This window comes from Larus michahellis, chromosome 19, assembly GCF_964199755.1.
Source record: "Larus michahellis chromosome 19, bLarMic1.1, whole genome shotgun sequence".
Taxonomy (NCBI): domain Eukaryota; kingdom Metazoa; phylum Chordata; class Aves; order Charadriiformes; family Laridae; genus Larus; species Larus michahellis.
Genome location: NC_133914.1, coordinates 372,008 through 388,836, shown reverse-complemented (window position 1 = coordinate 388,836; position 16,829 = coordinate 372,008). Strand labels below are relative to the sequence as shown.

The window sequence follows — 16,829 nt, the reverse complement described above, 5'->3', positions numbered from 1 at the left end:
GTCGAGCCAGCTGGAGCGATCGATCCTGCCTGTGCTGGGAATTCCTGGCGTTCCCGGCGGGGACAGGGAGCCGGGATGCTTGTGGATGGGGTCTGGCAGAGTCCGTCCTGCTTCCCGGTAACCCCCTCGGGGCGGGAGGAGGGAAGGACCCTTCTCCCCACTGCCGTGGGGTTCAGGGGGGTCTGGTGGGGGTTCAGCTGCCTTCCCACACCCCTCTGGTGTTAGATGGCGCATTGTGGAGCGGGGCAGGAGGGAGGCACCGAACCCCCTATGAGTGTGGGGTTACCTGTCACCCTGGAGGTACAAAGCCCCGGTGGGTGCGGGGGGGGAGAGCTGGGGTGCTGGGGGGGCCAGCGCTCCCCGGGGGCAGCCATTTCTCCCTCCTACCATTGTAATTTTGGAGCGGTTGCCTGCTTGACGTGTCCGGTGGCCATCCCGGTGGTGCCTGGTCTCTCCGCTTTGCTGGGAAGGAGAGGATGGAGATAAACTGGGATATTGACTCCCCCGTGCTGGGCTCCGCTCTCCGTGATGGAGGGGATGGACATGGTGTCCCCCCCGTGTCCCCTGCACGGGGCTGTTCCTGGCTTCCTTCTTGTAGCCCCTTTGTCAGCAAGAAGCAGGGTTTTTTCTTTTTTCTATTTTCTTTTTCTTTTTTTTTTTTTTTTTTTCTTTAGAGGAAAATTCCATTGTGCTATTTTTAGTGGTGACAACTTGGCTTCTCGCAACAACTTTATTCTGCTCCCGGCTCTGCCGGCGGGCGCGGGGGGGATGTCTGTGGGGTGGCAGCCGGGCTGCGGCGTGCTGGCTGGCGAGGGCTGCCATTCCAGGGGGCCACTTGCCCGCAGTCGCATGGGCTACCTCTCAGCGGGGTGAACGGGCACCACCCCGCCTGCTGCGGACCCACGCGTCCCTCGGGGCTCGGGCAGCTCCCTTCGATGGCAGCGGGTCCCCGGGGTGTCACCTCCATCCCCACCGAGCCCGGCAGTGGGCGCAGAGCGGTGTAATTGGAGCATGGGGGGGCTGCGGGGGTCGGGGGGGCACCTCGCCACCTGCCCCCACCTTCCCCCTTGGAGCTCCAGGGGGGATTTTGGCTCCCCGGTTCCCAGGCAAACAGCTGTCGGGGGCACAAGCAGCAACTGGCCTGTGGGGTTTGCTCCGCTCCATGGAAAGTGATACCCCCGGAGCGTGTCTGTCCCCACGGAGGTGTCCGTCTGTCCGCAGGGCTGCGGAGGAGCAGGGCCATGCAACCCCCTCCAGGGTCTCTCGGATGTGCAAACTGGTTTTATTAATGTTTTTGTGGGGCATCGCCATGGGATGCTGCTCACTTTGGCAACGGGAGGATCTGCATCCTCAGCACACGGTGAAGGAGCCGGGGATTCATGTGCCGGTACCCGGGCAAAAGAGGAATCTCCAAGACACAGGGAGCTGCCACCCCTGGTTTCTGGAGGGTGATTTAGCTCGTGCACCAGGTCCTTGCTCGGGTTTCTCTCCTCTCCCTCCAGCGAAGCTCCCCACGCCGTGCGGGTGCGCCGGGACGGCTCTGCCGCGGGAGGTGCTGGCCCTGCCGGAGCCCAAACGGGCAGATCCTGCCCCGTGCGGTGGGTCTTGCGCAATCGGCTGGGATCTCTCCGGAGAGACAGCGGGGTGACACGGGGAGAACATGGTCTGGCACCATGACAAGCGCATTGCAACACTGCTGCTACTGATATTATTATTATTATTTATTGTTTGATTTGACAGAAGTGCTGGGAGATGCCCGGTGGACACCAGTCCTGCTGAAGGGCAGCGATGAGCGGGGTGGGCATTCAGATCCCCTCCTATCATGCTGGGCTAGTTCCTGCTGCCAAAAATTCCTTTAAAACGAGTAAATCTCCTTTCGGCTTTGTAAGTGCCTCGCTGCTGGTGCAGGTTGAGCCGGGGTTGGGGGGAGGCAGGAGGGACCTGCCTCCTGGGTCTTGCCTTGTCCTTTTTTCCAACACTTTATGGCACTTTTCTGGTGCCTTCTCCTGAGCTGGTGTCAGAGCCGCCAGGGTGGCTCTTCCCAGGAGGATGAGGACCCTGCACTCTGCCCACTGACTGCGTTTTCCCCGTCCTTGCATTCAAATCTTAAAGCCAGTTGTTTTTTGTGTTTTTTTTTTTTTCCTTCCCCTCCCAATTCCCTCGAACGTGCTCCTTGCTGGAAATATCCCTGGGACATACAATCCCTGAAACCTCCAGCGTGGGGTGGGGGTAAGGATGCAGGGAGCCCTGGTGGTGGGCGCTCGCTGGTAGCGCTGGGCTCATTTGCAAAAAGGGGGGTGGCCTTGGCCATGGGAGGTTTTCATGTGCCTCATCAAATAAGGAAACAGGAGGGCTGTGCTGGGCTCCCCGGTGGTCAAAGGGCGACGGTGGCAAAGCCAGCGCGGGGCTGCCGAGCTGGGGACAGTGTCTGGGGCTCGTGGGTGCCCCGATGCCGCCCAGCTGAGGAGTGGGGTGGGCTCGGCTGGAAAATGAACTTGGAGAAGTACAAGAAGTTCCTGGATGGACTCGGCACCCTGAAAGGTATTTCTCTCCCTCTGCGGTGGGGGTGTGCGGCACGGAGGGACGCTGAGCTGCTCCGGCGTTGCCTCCTCTGGGGGCTCCAGCAGAGTCCCACCATCTGCCATCGATCGCCGACGGAGGCGAATCGAGTCTCCCAGGGACGCCAAGGAGCTGCCGGCTTCCCTTGGAGGCGGCTGGGAGGGGTGGTGCTTTTCCATGGCTCCGCTTGACTTCCCTCTTTTGTCTTCTATTTGGATTTCAAGCGGTGAGGCTGGGCACAAAGCGAGCGCCAGGGCAGTGGCTAACCCAGCCCCGTAAGTAACGCAGGGAAGCAGGGAAACCTGCTTTGCAAACAATCCCTGGAAAAGAAATTGAGCTCAAAATCCTGCTGAAGGGAGAGGGGGCGGCTCCGGTGGGTCCGGGGCTGACCCGGCCCCGGTGAGGGTGTCTTTGCCAGCGTGGGTCCCACCGGCCGTGGGTGCATGGTGGCACCTGGGTGCAGATCGGTGGGTTTTTTCCCCCCTCCCTTCTTTCCAAAACTCTTTCCCGAGGCTCTGCCCTCTCCCTCCTCGCAGGCTGTCCCTGGAGAGCCGCCTGTGACACCCGATCGTGCTGCGCCAGCCCCTGGCAGGTGGCTGGAGGCCGGTGGCCATTGTCCCTGCTGCACCCAGAGCAGCTCGGTTTACCTGGCACTCCGGCTGCAGCTGGAGGGGATGCTTCCCTCGCTTTTTCCCCCTTTTCTTTCTTTATTTTTTTTCCCTCCTCGCTATCAGAGGAGGTTTTTGCTCCGGCACTCCCAGCAGACGGCTGTCGGGATTCGCCCGCTAGGAGGAAGGCGGAGAGGAAAGCAGAAGGCACCCGGGATGCCATCGCCTGTCATCTAATAACGCTCCTATTCACTCACTCCTTTTTACAGCGCGGCTGGGCTTCACCAGCTGATCCCGCTGTATAACAAAGGTGAATCAATTCAATGTTTAATTTAGCAGGGAGCCAAGGGAGTTGTCACCCGGCGGGCTGGCAGCGTCCCCACCCTCCCGTGCCGCTGCTGGGGCAGACGTGAAGGGTTAATCCCGCAGCTCCGTGGCTGACAGCTGCCCTGAGTTATCGCGTCCGGGAGTAACATAATTCACTTTCTTACACGGGTGTGTTGTCCATCATAAATTTTTCCTGAGCCTCCCTGCAGCTGGCACTGGGAATCAATGTAAAAGGAGCCCCCAGTCGCTGTGTGCTGGGGTGGTGCCTGGCTCTGTCCCACAGCCGTATTTGTGTCCCCGTCCCCCCCCCACCGCTCATTTGCAGCCCCTTGGGAGCCAGAGCACGGTTGGGCGCTGGGCTTGGGTGCCAGTGACCCCCCCTCTGCGTTTTGGGGCTGCTGCTCAAGCGCCCGCGCTCCTGCTGGGGGTTTTGGGCCCCGTCTCCAGCTGCAGCTGGGCGAATTCCCCTCCTGCCTGCGGGAACGAGGTGCCGAGGAGCTGAGATGACATTATTAATAGCGTTTACAAGGTGACTGGTTGCAGGAGCTGATCTGGCAGCCTTCCCTTCTCCAGGTGCTGCCCAGAGCCCTGCCGGCAGCGCTGGCTGCCTGCGCCGCCTCCCGCATCCCGGCGCCACGCTTTCTCTCTCCGCTCTTGCGAGCCTGTAAGGGAACATGAAAACAGGGGTGGCAAGTCCCCAGCCAGCCAAATCTGCAGGTTTTGGTCTGTTTTGCTGCCTCTGTCCCCAACGACGCCGACTTGCTGGCTGTCACCAGCTGTCTGTACCGCAGCCCTCTGTGGCTGTAATTCAGAAAGTGGTGCAGGCGGGAGACGGAGGAAGCGGCGGCGTGGGCAGGGGATGCTCGGGGAGGCGAGGCGCCTCTTTGAGTGGGCAGAGCTGCCCCTTTGGCACCGCTGGGATGCTTCCCCGTGGCGTTGGAGCGCAGAAGGGGTTGTGCCCGCCTTTGCAGGCGGTTATGGTTAGCTCTGCCGTGCATGCCGGCGTGGGGACGGCTGTGCCGTGCATCTGGCTGTTGTGGTTTGGCATTTGCCACGTACCTAAGTGTGGTCATCAGCGCTGAAAGCAGCCCCAGCCAGCCCACCCTTGAGCTGCGGGGCTGGGCAGAGCTGGAGGAAGGGAAGGGTTTATGGCTGGAGAGGTTTCTTTTCCCCTCTTTCCCCCGCCTCTCCCCATCTCTATTCATCTCCCCGGGGAGGTGGAGGCAGCAGATACCGGAGCTGGGAGCATTTCATATGTAAATGCCTGTGTGTGTAAGTCCAGGCCCCTGACCCCCGGCGCGGTGCCAGCATCCATCGCTGCCAGCCCCACTGGGTCCGGGTGAAGGGCTTGGAGAGCATCCCGGTCCCCTGCGCCCGCCTGGCTGGGATAGGGCCAGGGCATCCTGCTGGATCCCCACCTCTGTGCCGGGGATGAAGGATGCTGCTCCGGGACGGACCCTGTCCCAACAGCCGGTGGGTTCGAGGTCACCCAGCCTTTCCGCACAGTCTCCATCTCAGGTTTCCCGGGACAGCGTCTGTCATGGCCCCGAGGTGACAAGAGCCTTGAGCTCGGCTCGGGAAACCCATTTGATTACAAATTTATTGCCAGGTTAATTTTACCAGTGGCACGAGGATGGCTGGTTTCACTTTCTGAGGAGTTTGTTGTTTACTTGGCAGCCAGATAAAATCCAGCATCTTCTCGGCCTTCCCCTGTGCACACCAGCTAATCTGGCTCCATCTGACCCTGTTGTTGCCACGTGCTTTCCCCAGGGGAACGGGCTCAGATTTTCCCTGTGGCCGGGCAGCCACGAGTGGGTCTGAGCTTGTTCCTGCCGCCTCCCCATCACGCATGTGCCCGGCTCTGCTGGCTTTCTGCTGTTAAAAAAAGAGAGGTTTTTATACGTAACATGCTGGCCCTGCTGCCGGAGGGAGCAGAGGAGTAGAGTGGGGTTGATGGTTGGACTCGATGATCCCAAGGGTCTTTTCCAACCTAAATGATTGATTCCATGATTCCATGATGCAGGGAATCGGAGCGGGAGGCAGGGGCAGCATCCTTCCCTGCCGTGTGCCACCGGGATGGTGCCAGAGCCATGCCACAGCTTGTCCCCATGCGCCACCGTCGCCGTTTGCTTTCGTCCCATCATGTGATGGCTTCCCCGAGGAGCAGCCGGGGCCACCCAAGGTGGCCGGGTGCGATAAGAGATCCAGGGCCACCATCTGCCCTGGCCACTGTGGGCGGAGGCCCCGGTGGGTTTCGGTTCCTCCGGAACGCAGCTCTCCCGGCCCCGTCTCCCCACGCACAGGGAGGACACGGGTGGTTGCTCACCTGGATGGATGGGTGCTTCTCCTCTGGCATGGCCACCCTCTGAGGTGTCCCCTGGGGAGCATGGCCAGCCCTGGGGGGGCTCGCGGGCTGTGCCGTAACTGCAGATCCCCGTCAATTTATGTCTCTCCCACCACAGCCTCGTGGTACCAGAGATGGTTTTTGTTCCAGAAAGGTCCAGCTGAGCCCTTCTAAGAGCATCTGATGGGCTTGGGCCAGGCTGGTGGGGTCCGGCAGACCTGGTGCCTGAACCAAGCAGGCAGAGCAATGTTAGCAACTGGATTATTTCATTTGTTTTTTAATGGGGATTAAGTTTCTCTGTGGGAGAGCGGGTCTCTAGGGAACAGAGGTTTCAGGCTCCTGCCTTCCCCTGTTTGGTTTGGATTTTTTTTCCTTAATCCCAAATTCCTCTCTGCTGCTGCATGCCAAGGCTGGCCCGGCCAGGAGCCGGTGACAGCAGCTGGGATGAAGCGTCCCTTCGGAGCGTCGCAGCCAGGAGTAAAGCCCTGGCTGAACCCACGGCCGTGATCCCTGGGAGTGTCCGGGCACGTTAGTGTGGAAGGACCAGGGATACATCCAGATCCTGGTCAGGCGGCGGGAGCTCTGGGTGCCCTGGTCCCCAGCCCTGGCTTCCTCGGGGTGCCGGGACCCCCCGTCTCCGGTCGAAGGGTGCTGGCGCTGGCTGGCGGAGCCGGCTGCCACCCCTTCGCCCGCCTCCCGCACGGCGCTAATCAGGTTTCACACTGCTTAGTTTGGGACATCTAATGAGATCAGGGCTCAAGGCTGCCTGTCTGCCCTCCATTCGCGGGGGGGAAAAAGAGAATCGGCTGCTTCCTTCTCTTCAGCCTCCATTTCTAAGACAGGGCTTCGCACGTCTCCTGTCCCGAGGGGGCCGGGGGTCCCCAAGCTGGGGATGCTGGTCAGACCCTGGGCTGCTTCGTGGGGCACAGCTGGGGGGGTTGGGGGCAGCAGAAGTGGGGACCAAAGCTTCCTACTGACAGCGTGGGCTGCGCTTGGGCTGCGAGCTCTGTACTTGGGCTGCGCACTTGGGCTGCGAGCTCGCCTTGCCTTTTCTCTTGCTCTTTTCCACCATTATCTGTGGGGAGCGGGATGAAGGGGTCAGGAGCGGGGGGCTGTTGGCGTGGCTGTGCCCGGGGGAGCCCGGCCCTGACACCCCCCCCCCCCCCATGGCGGAGCCTGTGCAAACACAGCGCCCAAGCGCGCCCCAGACAAAGCACAGCCAGTTCCCACTAACCTAACGTTTTCCTATTTCTCCCGCTGCCAAGCAGCCTTCGGTTGGCGTTGGAATAACAAGCCTCTTTGCGGAGACACCAGGCCTTTTGTTAGCGGGTAGAAAAGGAGTTTTGATGCCGGCGGTCCCTCCGCCCCCCGGCTTTCCTGCTCCCTAAGCTGCTGCGCTGGGAAGTGCAAAGCTTGGCTTTGAGCGGCCGATGAGGATCCCACCCCTGGTCCTCCCCCGGGCTTGCTGTGCCGGGCCACAGCTCTGTACCCCAGCTGGACACCCCACCGCGGGGTCGGGCTCCTCCGAGAGGGGCTGGGACTTCACTTGGGGGATTCTTTCAGGATTTAGGGAGGTGGTTCTGCCCCTCTGCTCCGCTCTGGTGAGACCCCAGCTGGAGCACTGCGTCCAGCTTTGGAGTCCTCAGCCATGAAGTCCTTCAGGCCGTGAGGATGCTGGGAGGGCTGGAGCCCCTCTGCTGTGGGGACAGGCTGAGAGAGCTGGGGGGGTTCAGCCTGGAGAAGAGAAGGCTCCGGGGAGACCTTCCAGCCCCTTCCAGTCCCTCAAGGGGCTCCAGGAAAGCTGGGGAGGGACTCTGGAGCAGGGAGGGGAGCCATGGGACGAGGGGGAACGGTTTTGAACTGCAAGAGGGGAGACTGAGATGAGATCTGGGGAAGAAATTCTTTGCTGTGAGGGTGGTGAGCCCCTGGCCCAGGTTGCCCAGAGAAGCTGTGGCTGCCCCATCCCTGGAGGGGTTCAAGGCCAGGTTGGACGGGGCTTGGAGCAACCTGGGCTGGTGGGAGGTGTCCCTGCCCAGGGCAGGGGGTGCCACTGGGTGGGCTTTAAGGTCCCTTCCCACCCAAACCATTCTCTGGTTCAGGATGGATTTGGGGCATTCCTGGAGCTCAGCGCCAGTGCAGGCAGTGGGAGTGGATGCAGGATGCGGCCAGGGCTTGGGCTGCTCCCCGGCACAGGGCTCTGCTGCTCGCCTGCGCCAAGGTGCCAGGGCTTCCAACAAATCTTGTGGGGGAATTTTTTGGGTGGGTTTCTATGTTTTTTTTTGGTTTTGCACGGCTTTCTCTCTGCTGAGGTGTTGTCGGGGCGTGCTGGGAATTACGGAGCGGGTGTTTACCCAGCCGCAGAGACGGCGGCTGTGTGGAGGTGTGTGGCGTTGTCCCCATGGCCGGAGGGGCAGGGAGGGACCCGGAGATGGCATCGCCTTCCTCCTCCTCCCCCAGCCTGGGAAAGGTGCCACCTCACCGTGTCAGCACAGGCCCCTGGGAAAGCGTGGAGACGTGTGTGTCCTCTGGCACGTGGGTGTGCGAGCAAGCCTTCCTCCGCGCCCAGAGCTGGGACGGTGCTGCTCGCTCCCAAAAAGCAGAAGGGTTTTGTGCCAGGAGACCTTTGCTGATCCTCCCCCCTGTGCATCCACATCCTCCTCGCCTCTGGTGCTGGCTTCGCCTCCTCCCTCTTGCCCAGCAGCTCTCTCTGCGTGAAGAGCTGCCCTCGCTGCTTGGATGTCTGTGTCCCGAGGCGCAGCTCTTCCCTGTGCCCCGGCACCCAGCCACGGCCGTGTCCCCGTCCTCTGCTCCCCCCTGCCCTCTCCTCGCAGGGTGATGCCGCTGAGTCGATGACGGGAAAGGACCTTTGAGATCGTCGAGTCCAACCATACACACACAAAAAAACCCCCTACAATCTCTGTCACTAGAGCACGCCCTGAAGTGCCAAATGTAGACGTTTCTTAAATACTTCTAGGGATGGTGACTCAAGCGCCTCCCTGGGCAGGCTGTTGCAGTGCCTGACCACTCTTTCAGTGGGGTTCAATGGGGTTCAGCACTTTCCCGGAGCCCGGGGTGCGTGGCCGTGAGTTTCAATGGCATCATTTAATGAGCGAGTGTGGTGCGGCTCCCTGCCAGCGTCCTCGGAGGGGTGACAAACCAGGGGAGGCTTCCGAGAAGTGGGAAGCGATGAAATAATGCCTGAACCTCTGCGTCAGCAAAAACCCAGCGGCCTCGGCAGTCGTCTGGGGAGGCTGCCGGGCCGGTGGATTGATGGAGGGTTTTTAGCACTGGGAAAGAAGCGGTGAGATCACCCGCGCCACCTCCTCAGCGTGACGCACTCGCTTTCGGGCCGAGAGGGAGGGTTCAAAAGCCCGGGCGGTGTTGGAGAGGGTCTGAATGAGACGTGTCCGGGATGGCATTGCACGCACGCGGCTCAGCAAAGCCACCATCTGGGTGCGAGGATCTGCCGGGGTCCGTGTTGTGTGTGGGGGGGTGTCTGGGGTCACTTTGGGGGACACGTGGAGGGGGACACTGAGCTGGCAGTGTTGATGTCTATGGTTGCCCTGGGAAAGGTGCTGAATCTGGGGCAGCAAAAAGCGAGCCCCACCAAGGAAAGGAGGCTGGAGCTTCGTGCTGGTGCCCTAAGGACCAGGAGCTGCGAGCCCACCTCCCTGCTGGTGCTACGAACGGAAATGGTCTCCTTTTGGGTTTTTTTTGGAGGTTCTTGAGGCTCTGGGTCCTCCTGTTGGCTGCATCCATCCCCATCTGAGTCGGTCCCTTTGGACGGCCCCAGTTGGGATGTCACATTCCCGTAGACCCCATAACTGCCGGATTTCCACCCCTCCAGCCCGGGAGCAGGAGTTGAGGCCGAGCCGCGCTGCTGGGGAATGATTAAGCTGTGGGCAGGTGGCAGCGCAGCTCGGCTGTTTGCTTTGCAGAATGAAAACCGGCCGGAATGATGTTTGCTTCCAGCCTTACCTCGAGCCATCTTATCTCTGTCCCCCGCCTCCGCCTCCCAGCAGCGAGGGGTTCCTGGGGGTCCTGTCCCCTGTCCCCCCCACTGCCCCGCAGCAGCACCGGCTGCAGGGTGGCAGCTCTGCTGTGGGAAGGGAAGTCTGTCCTTTTTCAGATATAATTCTTATTTTAGTTCCCAGACGTCTGCTGGAAAGGGGAACATCTCCGCTCTTATCATCAGCGCTTCCTTTCCCCGCTTCCTCGGAGCTCAGACTTTACTGCTGATGGGGCGGGGGGAGTCCAAGGCTCCCCCTTCCCTCTCCCTTTGCTTTGCTGCGTCCAGCCGACCTTTGGCAGCGTGGGCAGCTCCTCTGCCGAGGGATTTGCAGTTAAATATTCACTTGTGCTGCCCTCGGTGCAGCGGCTGGTCAGTGGTGGGGGCTGGTGCAGAACAGCCCCCAGGCCCTGGGCTGGACGGGGCTGCCCCGGTCCTTAGGGTCACCCCAGCTTGAGTTCCCTCTGCAAGCGCCGGGGGGTGACGATGGGGCACTCGGAGCCTCAGCCCTCGCGCAGATGCTTCTCCTGGGTTAAAACCCCTATTTGCACAAAACCCAGTGCTGGGGAGGTTGGTTTTTCCAGCGCCACGAGGAGCGGTTGCTGCCCGGGCAGTTTCATAGTCCTCATTTTTTCAGACCTTTTGTAGCCCGGGCGTTCGACGGCAATGCCAAACGAGGGGCCGACGTGGGACCCTGCTGACGTGTCCCCATCCCTCCTGGCAGGGCCGCGGCTGCTCAGGGGATGATGAAAGCCAGAAGGAAATGTTTTTTAACGCAGGGAATGCGCCCGCTCTGCCAGGAGCCGGGGGCACCACAGGCAGGGCCCGGCGTTGGAGCTCGCCGGATGGCGAGGGGATCGGCACCTCTGCCTGCACACGCTCGGGCGGGTGATTCACCGGCGCGGAGAGGTTTTGTGTTTTTGGTTTTTTTTTTTGCTTGTTTGTTTGTTTGTTTTCAGTTGAAGCGGAGGAGCTCGTCCTGCGGGGATGCGCTGGGCAGCGCCGGCAGCCGCGACCTGCCTCGTTCCACCTTCTTTTTTTAATAGCCCGGATCATAAGAAACGTCATCTTTGTTCTTGCTTTGCTTTCCCATGGCTGCTGGCGCCGCGGGCAGGGTGGAGCGAGCCCCCGCGCCCCGGCGGGGCCCTGCCTGTGCTTGCCGGCAGAAGGAGGTGCGCCGGCACGTGCGGATGCGCTCGGCAGCCAGGGATGCGTCTTGTGAGCCATCCGTCCGTCTGCCTGTCTGTCCGCAGCAGCGTTTGCTGCCGTTTGCAAGGAGGGCGTGAGGCCGCGGGTTTAGCTGAGCTCGGGGTCTCGCAGGGGCAAAAAGATGTGGTCCTGGGGGAAACAACCGCGGCTGAGCACCGGGTCTGGGGCATGCGCTCGGTCCCCTGGCTTGGGGCTGGGGACACAGCGGCTCTGCTCGAGCACTGTGCCCCCCGTCCAGCCCCCGTGGAGGCCAGAGCCGAGCGGGCTCCTCGCCCCGCTCCGGGTGGGACCTGTCCCCGGGGAGCAGCGGGTGATGTGTGTCTGCCATTATCCTGGGCATCCCTGATCCAAAACCCCGGAGTCTCCTTCCCCTCCTCGGCAATTCTCAGCCGCTGCCATAAGTGACCGAGGTTTGCCCTTAAAGCTCCCGGAAAGGAGGAAAAAACAGCAGAAAGGGGAAAGCATCGCAGAGGAAGCAGGGCAGGAAGCCTGGGCCCTGTACTGCAGTCACGAGTTTGTGTGTGCTCAGCACCGCTGTCGGATGGGCCCTTTTTCCTGCTGGGGGGAGTGGGGCGTCCCCTGCCCGGTGTGGGGTGGCCCCACTGCCCCGTTGGGTGCAGAGGGGCCCCTCTGTGAAACCCCTGACGTGCTCATGGCCGCTTGCACACCCGCTGTGGGCGATGGGGGGCGCTTTGGTGGGCTCGGCTGGGGGCACTGGCAAGGACCCCCATCTGCCACAGGCACCGGCAGGTCCCTGGGAGATGCGTCACCCAGCAACGGTGCTGCCGGGTGCCAGCTCTGGCTCTGGCCGCCATCCCCGACACCATCCAGTGCCACCAGCTTCGGCGCTTCCACAGTGCCACCTGGCTGCCACCTCCCGGGGCTGGGACACGGGTCCCTGGCTGGAGCCCGCAGGGTCTCGGCTGCCTCCCGGGAGGCCACAGCACCCAGGGGACAGAGCAGTGTCCCCGTGGCATCGCCCACCCCGATGCCGGGGTGTCTCCGTCCCCGAGCGGTGGCGGGGACGCGGGGGCTGTGCCCAGCTCCCGGGTGCCGCTGCCCGGCAGCTTCCCCAGTCATATAAGGAGATGCCGGAGCCGGCAGCAGCGTCGGAGGCCGTCGGCTGAGCATTACTCACCGGCGAGGCGCATGGCGGGGGGGACTGGCCCCACCAAGCCGGGGTGACTCAGCTCCAGGCGAGAGGCGGGGGGGGCCGGGGCAGCCCGTGTGCCCAGAGCCATCCCGCGGGGTACCCTAAAACCCTGGGGGAGAGAGGGGGCAGCGATGGGGGTAACGCCGTTTTGGGTGATGCGCGGGGCTGGGGGGTGATGCGCGGGGCACCCTGTGGAACGAGGGGGTGCCCTGCGAGGTGGGGACCCCCCGCGGGGGGGGCACGGCCTCTCCGCTCCCCAAATTCCTGCGCAGGCGGGCGGCGCCTGGCCTCTCCCCACCCCTTTCCTTTCCGACGGTCGAAGCCGAAATAAGCCGCCTTGCAAGGAACTAAACCGAGCTGTTTGTGTTTTGGGGCGGTTTCCATGGCGGGGTGGGGTGTGTGTGTGCAGCCACATGCTATGGGCGAGCGGGGGGGGGGCGGCAGCTGCATCCGGGGCTGGGTGGCCCCCACAGCCACCAGCAGGTCACCCCCAAACCCACCGGTGACTCCCCATGCCCCGGATGGGCCACCTCCTGCCATTGTTGGCTTCCTGCAGCGGCGAGAGGCGGCCGGGCCGGCGTGTGCCGAGTGTGCGCCAACACCGGGAGCATGGACGGGAAAGGGGGGGGACAGTGTTAGGTTGAGTGGGACGAAGAGGGGGACCACCGCTGTCCCTGGGGTGTCCTGCTGCGGGGGGGGGATGTATTTATATTTATAAATATACGCTATTTACACGTATGTTTATATATATTATGTATTTTTATATATATAAATATACGTTGTTTATATGTATGTTTATATATACATAAAAATATATATATTTCTATATGGTTATATATCTTTAAAGAGGTTTTTTTGCCCCAAGGCTTGTCCGCCGGGAGCAGCTGTCCGTGCTCCGTGCATTTTCCGAGCCCCTCCGTGCCTGGAGCACCTGGGAATCACAGGAGCGGCTGAGCCCCCATGGGTGCCGCCGGGGCGAGGGCATGGGGAAAACCAGCTCCTGCTTCCCGTAGCTTTTTCCGTCGGCACATCCCAGGGCACTAACTGCCCTGCTCGGGGCCATTTATGGTGGCCTCGTGCCTGCCGACAGGTCGTTACTCCTGCGGCGCTTCCCCTTCGCCTTAACAGAAAGCAGATTGCTTTAGATGAAAACTATGCCGGGATATTTTTCATCCGGGCAGGGCTGAAGCTCTGGAAAATCTATTGCAACAGCGCCGAGCCCCGGGGTAATTCTGTGTGTTTTCTATCGCCCGCCTCGTTAGCCCGAGCGGCGTTAGGGGGTTGCGGGTGCAGGTTCCCCCCGGAACGGTGCGATGTTTGGGTCTATCAGGTTCTGCTCCATACAGTTTTCTTGCTGGGCCCGGCCGGCCCGTGGCTGTTGGGTCTGGGGAGCTGCTCGGGGGTTATAAACATAATTTAAATCTCTGCTCACATCTGCGCGACACCCTGGTCCTTGCGTGCTTTCACCGTCCCACGCGTGAACCTGGGTCCCGGCTCTCTCCGGAGCCTTAATGGCTTTCCCCTTCGCTGCCGAGCGCCGGCAGCAGAACATCCCTCTCTTGTGTGAGCCCTTCTCCGAAGGTAAAGGCAAAAAATGAGCGTTTAATTCTGTACAACTTCCTAAAAGCAAGTTTCTTGCCCCAGGAGCTGGTGGGGGGACCCGGCACACGATGGTCTCTGAGAGCAAAGCAGGAGCCTCCCACCCGCTTCGCTTGTGGTTACAACGGCAGCCGGGCCGGGCGGTAACGGCGGTGCCGCGGCAGGGCGTGTTGTTCTCGGTTTCCCTGTGCCGTTTCTGTGCCTCCGCTGCCGGAAACGGTTCCGAAAAAGAAGCGAAACTGCCGGAGGAACGCCTTAGCACCGTGCTAACCGCGAATAAACGGGGCCGGGCTGCAAAGTCCCCCCGTGCGGGGTGCGATGCTGGTGGCGAGCGGGGCACCCGGCCGCGGGAAGGGCCGGGAGGTGGATGGGGCTCTGCCTTTCGCGTTAGAGCGTCCTCTGTGGGTGTCTCCCCCGGGCTCTGGGGGTGTCCTGGCTATTGACTCGTTTACCTCTGGGCATCCAGGGAGGGCGAGGGAAAAGTGCTCGGGGTACCCGACTCCCAGATGCTCAAATTTGGTCACCTTGGCTTTTTTCGCTCTTACTGGGCAGAGATTTCTTGCAAACAGGCTGGCGCTGGGTCCAGCCCGGGGTACCAAGCCCTCAGCTGCCTGCAGCCTCTCCAGTGCCACCAAAATGCTGCCCACGTCTCCCAGCCGCTCCCCGCTCCATCCCGCCTGCCCTCCGTGTGTCAGCCAGTCTGTGGACTGGGGGGACGCTGGCTTGTCACCCACCGGGGGGAGCGGATGAGGTTTCGTGCCGCTCCCGAGCCCCCCATGAGGAGACGGGTTTTGCGGTGATGCCGGCACAGCAGCTGCTCCCGCCGATCCCCCATCGCCGCAGCCGCCGTTCCAGCTGGGAATGGAAATTGAGGAGATGACGTCTTCGCTCGGCGTTCACGCGGCCAAACTTCGTCCCCCTTCGGCGGGGGGAGGGGGGGGGAACAAAGTTTGGCCGCGTGAACGCCGAGGAAAGATGTTTGAGCCAGCCTGACGCTCGCGTTCTCCCTCTACCCCCCCCTCAAGCTCCCAAATCTCCCTGGCCCCGTCCCGGCGACGCTGGCTGTCCCCAAGCCCTGCCAGCTCCGGGGACGCGTCCAGCTGGAGGCAGAGGCACAGGCAGGAAGTTTCGGAAGTTTCTGCGGGCAGCGTCTCCGCTCCCCCCACCTCCCATCCCCTCGCCCTCCCGGCGATGCCGGGCGCTCCGGCAGCTACGGGAGAAAGAAATTTGGAGCCAGGCTCGGGACAACGGGGCGGGAATAGGGGACAATGCCTCTTTCGGAGAGCTCCTATCTGCCGCCTGCTGCCTTTGTCCTGAGCCACGTCCTGGGCATCGCCGGCGTCTTGTACTGGAGGAGCCGGAGCAGAGAAGGTAGGGGTGGCCCCCGGCGGGGGGGGAAGGCACTAAGATGGCCGGCGCGCCGCCGGCAAGGGTCACGGCTTGTTTTCCCTCCCCAGGAGTCGTGGCCGTGGCGCGGGCAGGGACGGACGTGGCTGGCAGGGGGGAGGGACGAGGACGTGGTGACAGGGATCCTCCCGGCGGTCCTGGTCCCCATGTGGCGGGGGGGTGGGAGAGGGCAGAGGTTTTGGTGCCTAAATTTGGTCTCGCCACCCATTCCCAGCACACGTGGGGGTGGGAGAAGCTGGGATGGGGGTGTCTCGCTGTGGACAAGGCTGGTTTTTTGGATTTTGTCTCGGAACAAGCCCACAACACATGGCTAGTGTTCTGCCTGCCGGGCTCCTGCCCCGGGCCATGACAGCAGCCTCCCGGTGAGCCACCCACACCGGCAGCTCCTCCAGCGCTGGCACGGGCTCGCTGCGCAGCTGGGGCTCACCCTGCCTCAGTTTCCCAAAATAGGGCTCGCACATGACCGCTGCCCGAGGAGGACGAGGATTCGTTACAGGGATGTGCGATAGCTCCGGGCCCCGGATGGGGACTCGGGAGCTCCTTCTCCGTCCTGACCTCTTCCTCCTGGGATTTGTTTGTTTTGGTTCCTCCCTCTTCTTTTTTTTCCAGCGGGGCTTGTTTTCTCCTCTGCCTCCGCATGGGGTTTTTTCCCCACGACCGTGACTGATTCCCCCTTTTCTTTCTCTTTTTCCATGCAAAGGAGCAGGATGGCGGAACCTGGGCAGCATGCAGGGAGTTTTCCCCAAATATTGCTTTGGGATACGCTTCTTCCTTTCACCCCTAAATCTATTTGTGAGAGAGATATTGAGACTGAATTGCACAAACACGCCGGAATATGCCCTGTTACCCACTAAACCCAGCCTTGCGGCAATTCCTCCTGTGGACCCGCCGTCTCCCGTCCACTTAATTAATCTCGGTGTCGGGGCAGTGTTGTGCTGGGCCCCATCTAGGGACCTCCTGGCCATTTCCCAACACGACTGTCTCCTCCCAGCTCCCTGTACCGTGCCGACCCGCTGCTTCGCCCTACAGAAATCCGTCCCTTTTGGAAAAAATCCGGGTTGCAAGCGGCGAGTATATTCAATACCTGTTTTCCTTCACTGCTCCTTCCCAGTAAAGGTCAGGTAATACCCGCTCCACGGGCGCAGCGTCCTGGAGGACGAGAGTCATCTTGCAGCAGGTGTTGTTGCCCTGCGATGCTCGCAGAGCATCCACGCGGGTCTCCTTTGCATCACCGCTTCTCAGGTGTCTCCCTCATTAAATATCCGGGTGCTGGATAGTTTTCCACTGCAGGTATCTCTCTTGCATTCTTCCAGGCTGAATCAGGCGCCGTTTCCTCTCCCTCTTTTGGAAGGTTCTGTAAATCCTGCCTGGTCGGCTCTGTTATCATGATGGATTATGTCAGCCCACAGGTTGGCAGCCAGCACATTTTAAATACCTCGTGTTCCTGAGCCAGACAGGTTTTTTTTGCGTATTCCCTATCTTAAAAGTACCACGTTAAAAAAAAGAAAGTGCATTCCCATTCTTTCCCGTTCTTTGCTTGCCTTGAAGGAGCTCAAAGTGAAAGCAATGGGTTCCAACACTTTAAAAATTTGTTTCTAGGCATTTATACGTAAC

The 16,829-nt window shown here is 61.4% G+C and overlaps 1 protein-coding gene across 9 annotated transcripts in view; it reads left to right on the top strand.

Annotated features, from left to right (window-relative positions):
• The window catches only part of MACF1 (microtubule actin crosslinking factor 1), a 148,692-nt gene that overhangs the window by 15,968 nt on the left and 115,895 nt on the right, over window positions 1-16,829 (top strand). The window contains exon 1 of one of the 9 annotated variants that reach the window (XM_074562692.1): window positions 14,765-15,179. The exons of 7 other annotated variants lie outside the window; for them this stretch is intronic. In XM_074562692.1, the coding sequence (XP_074418793.1) occupies window positions 15,077-15,179 (103 nt within the window). In that variant the 5' untranslated portion in view covers window positions 14,765-15,076. Of the gene's footprint in view, window positions 1-14,764; window positions 15,180-16,829 lie in introns of those variants that run through there. One more of the 9 variants, XM_074562690.1, reaches the window with a different exon arrangement.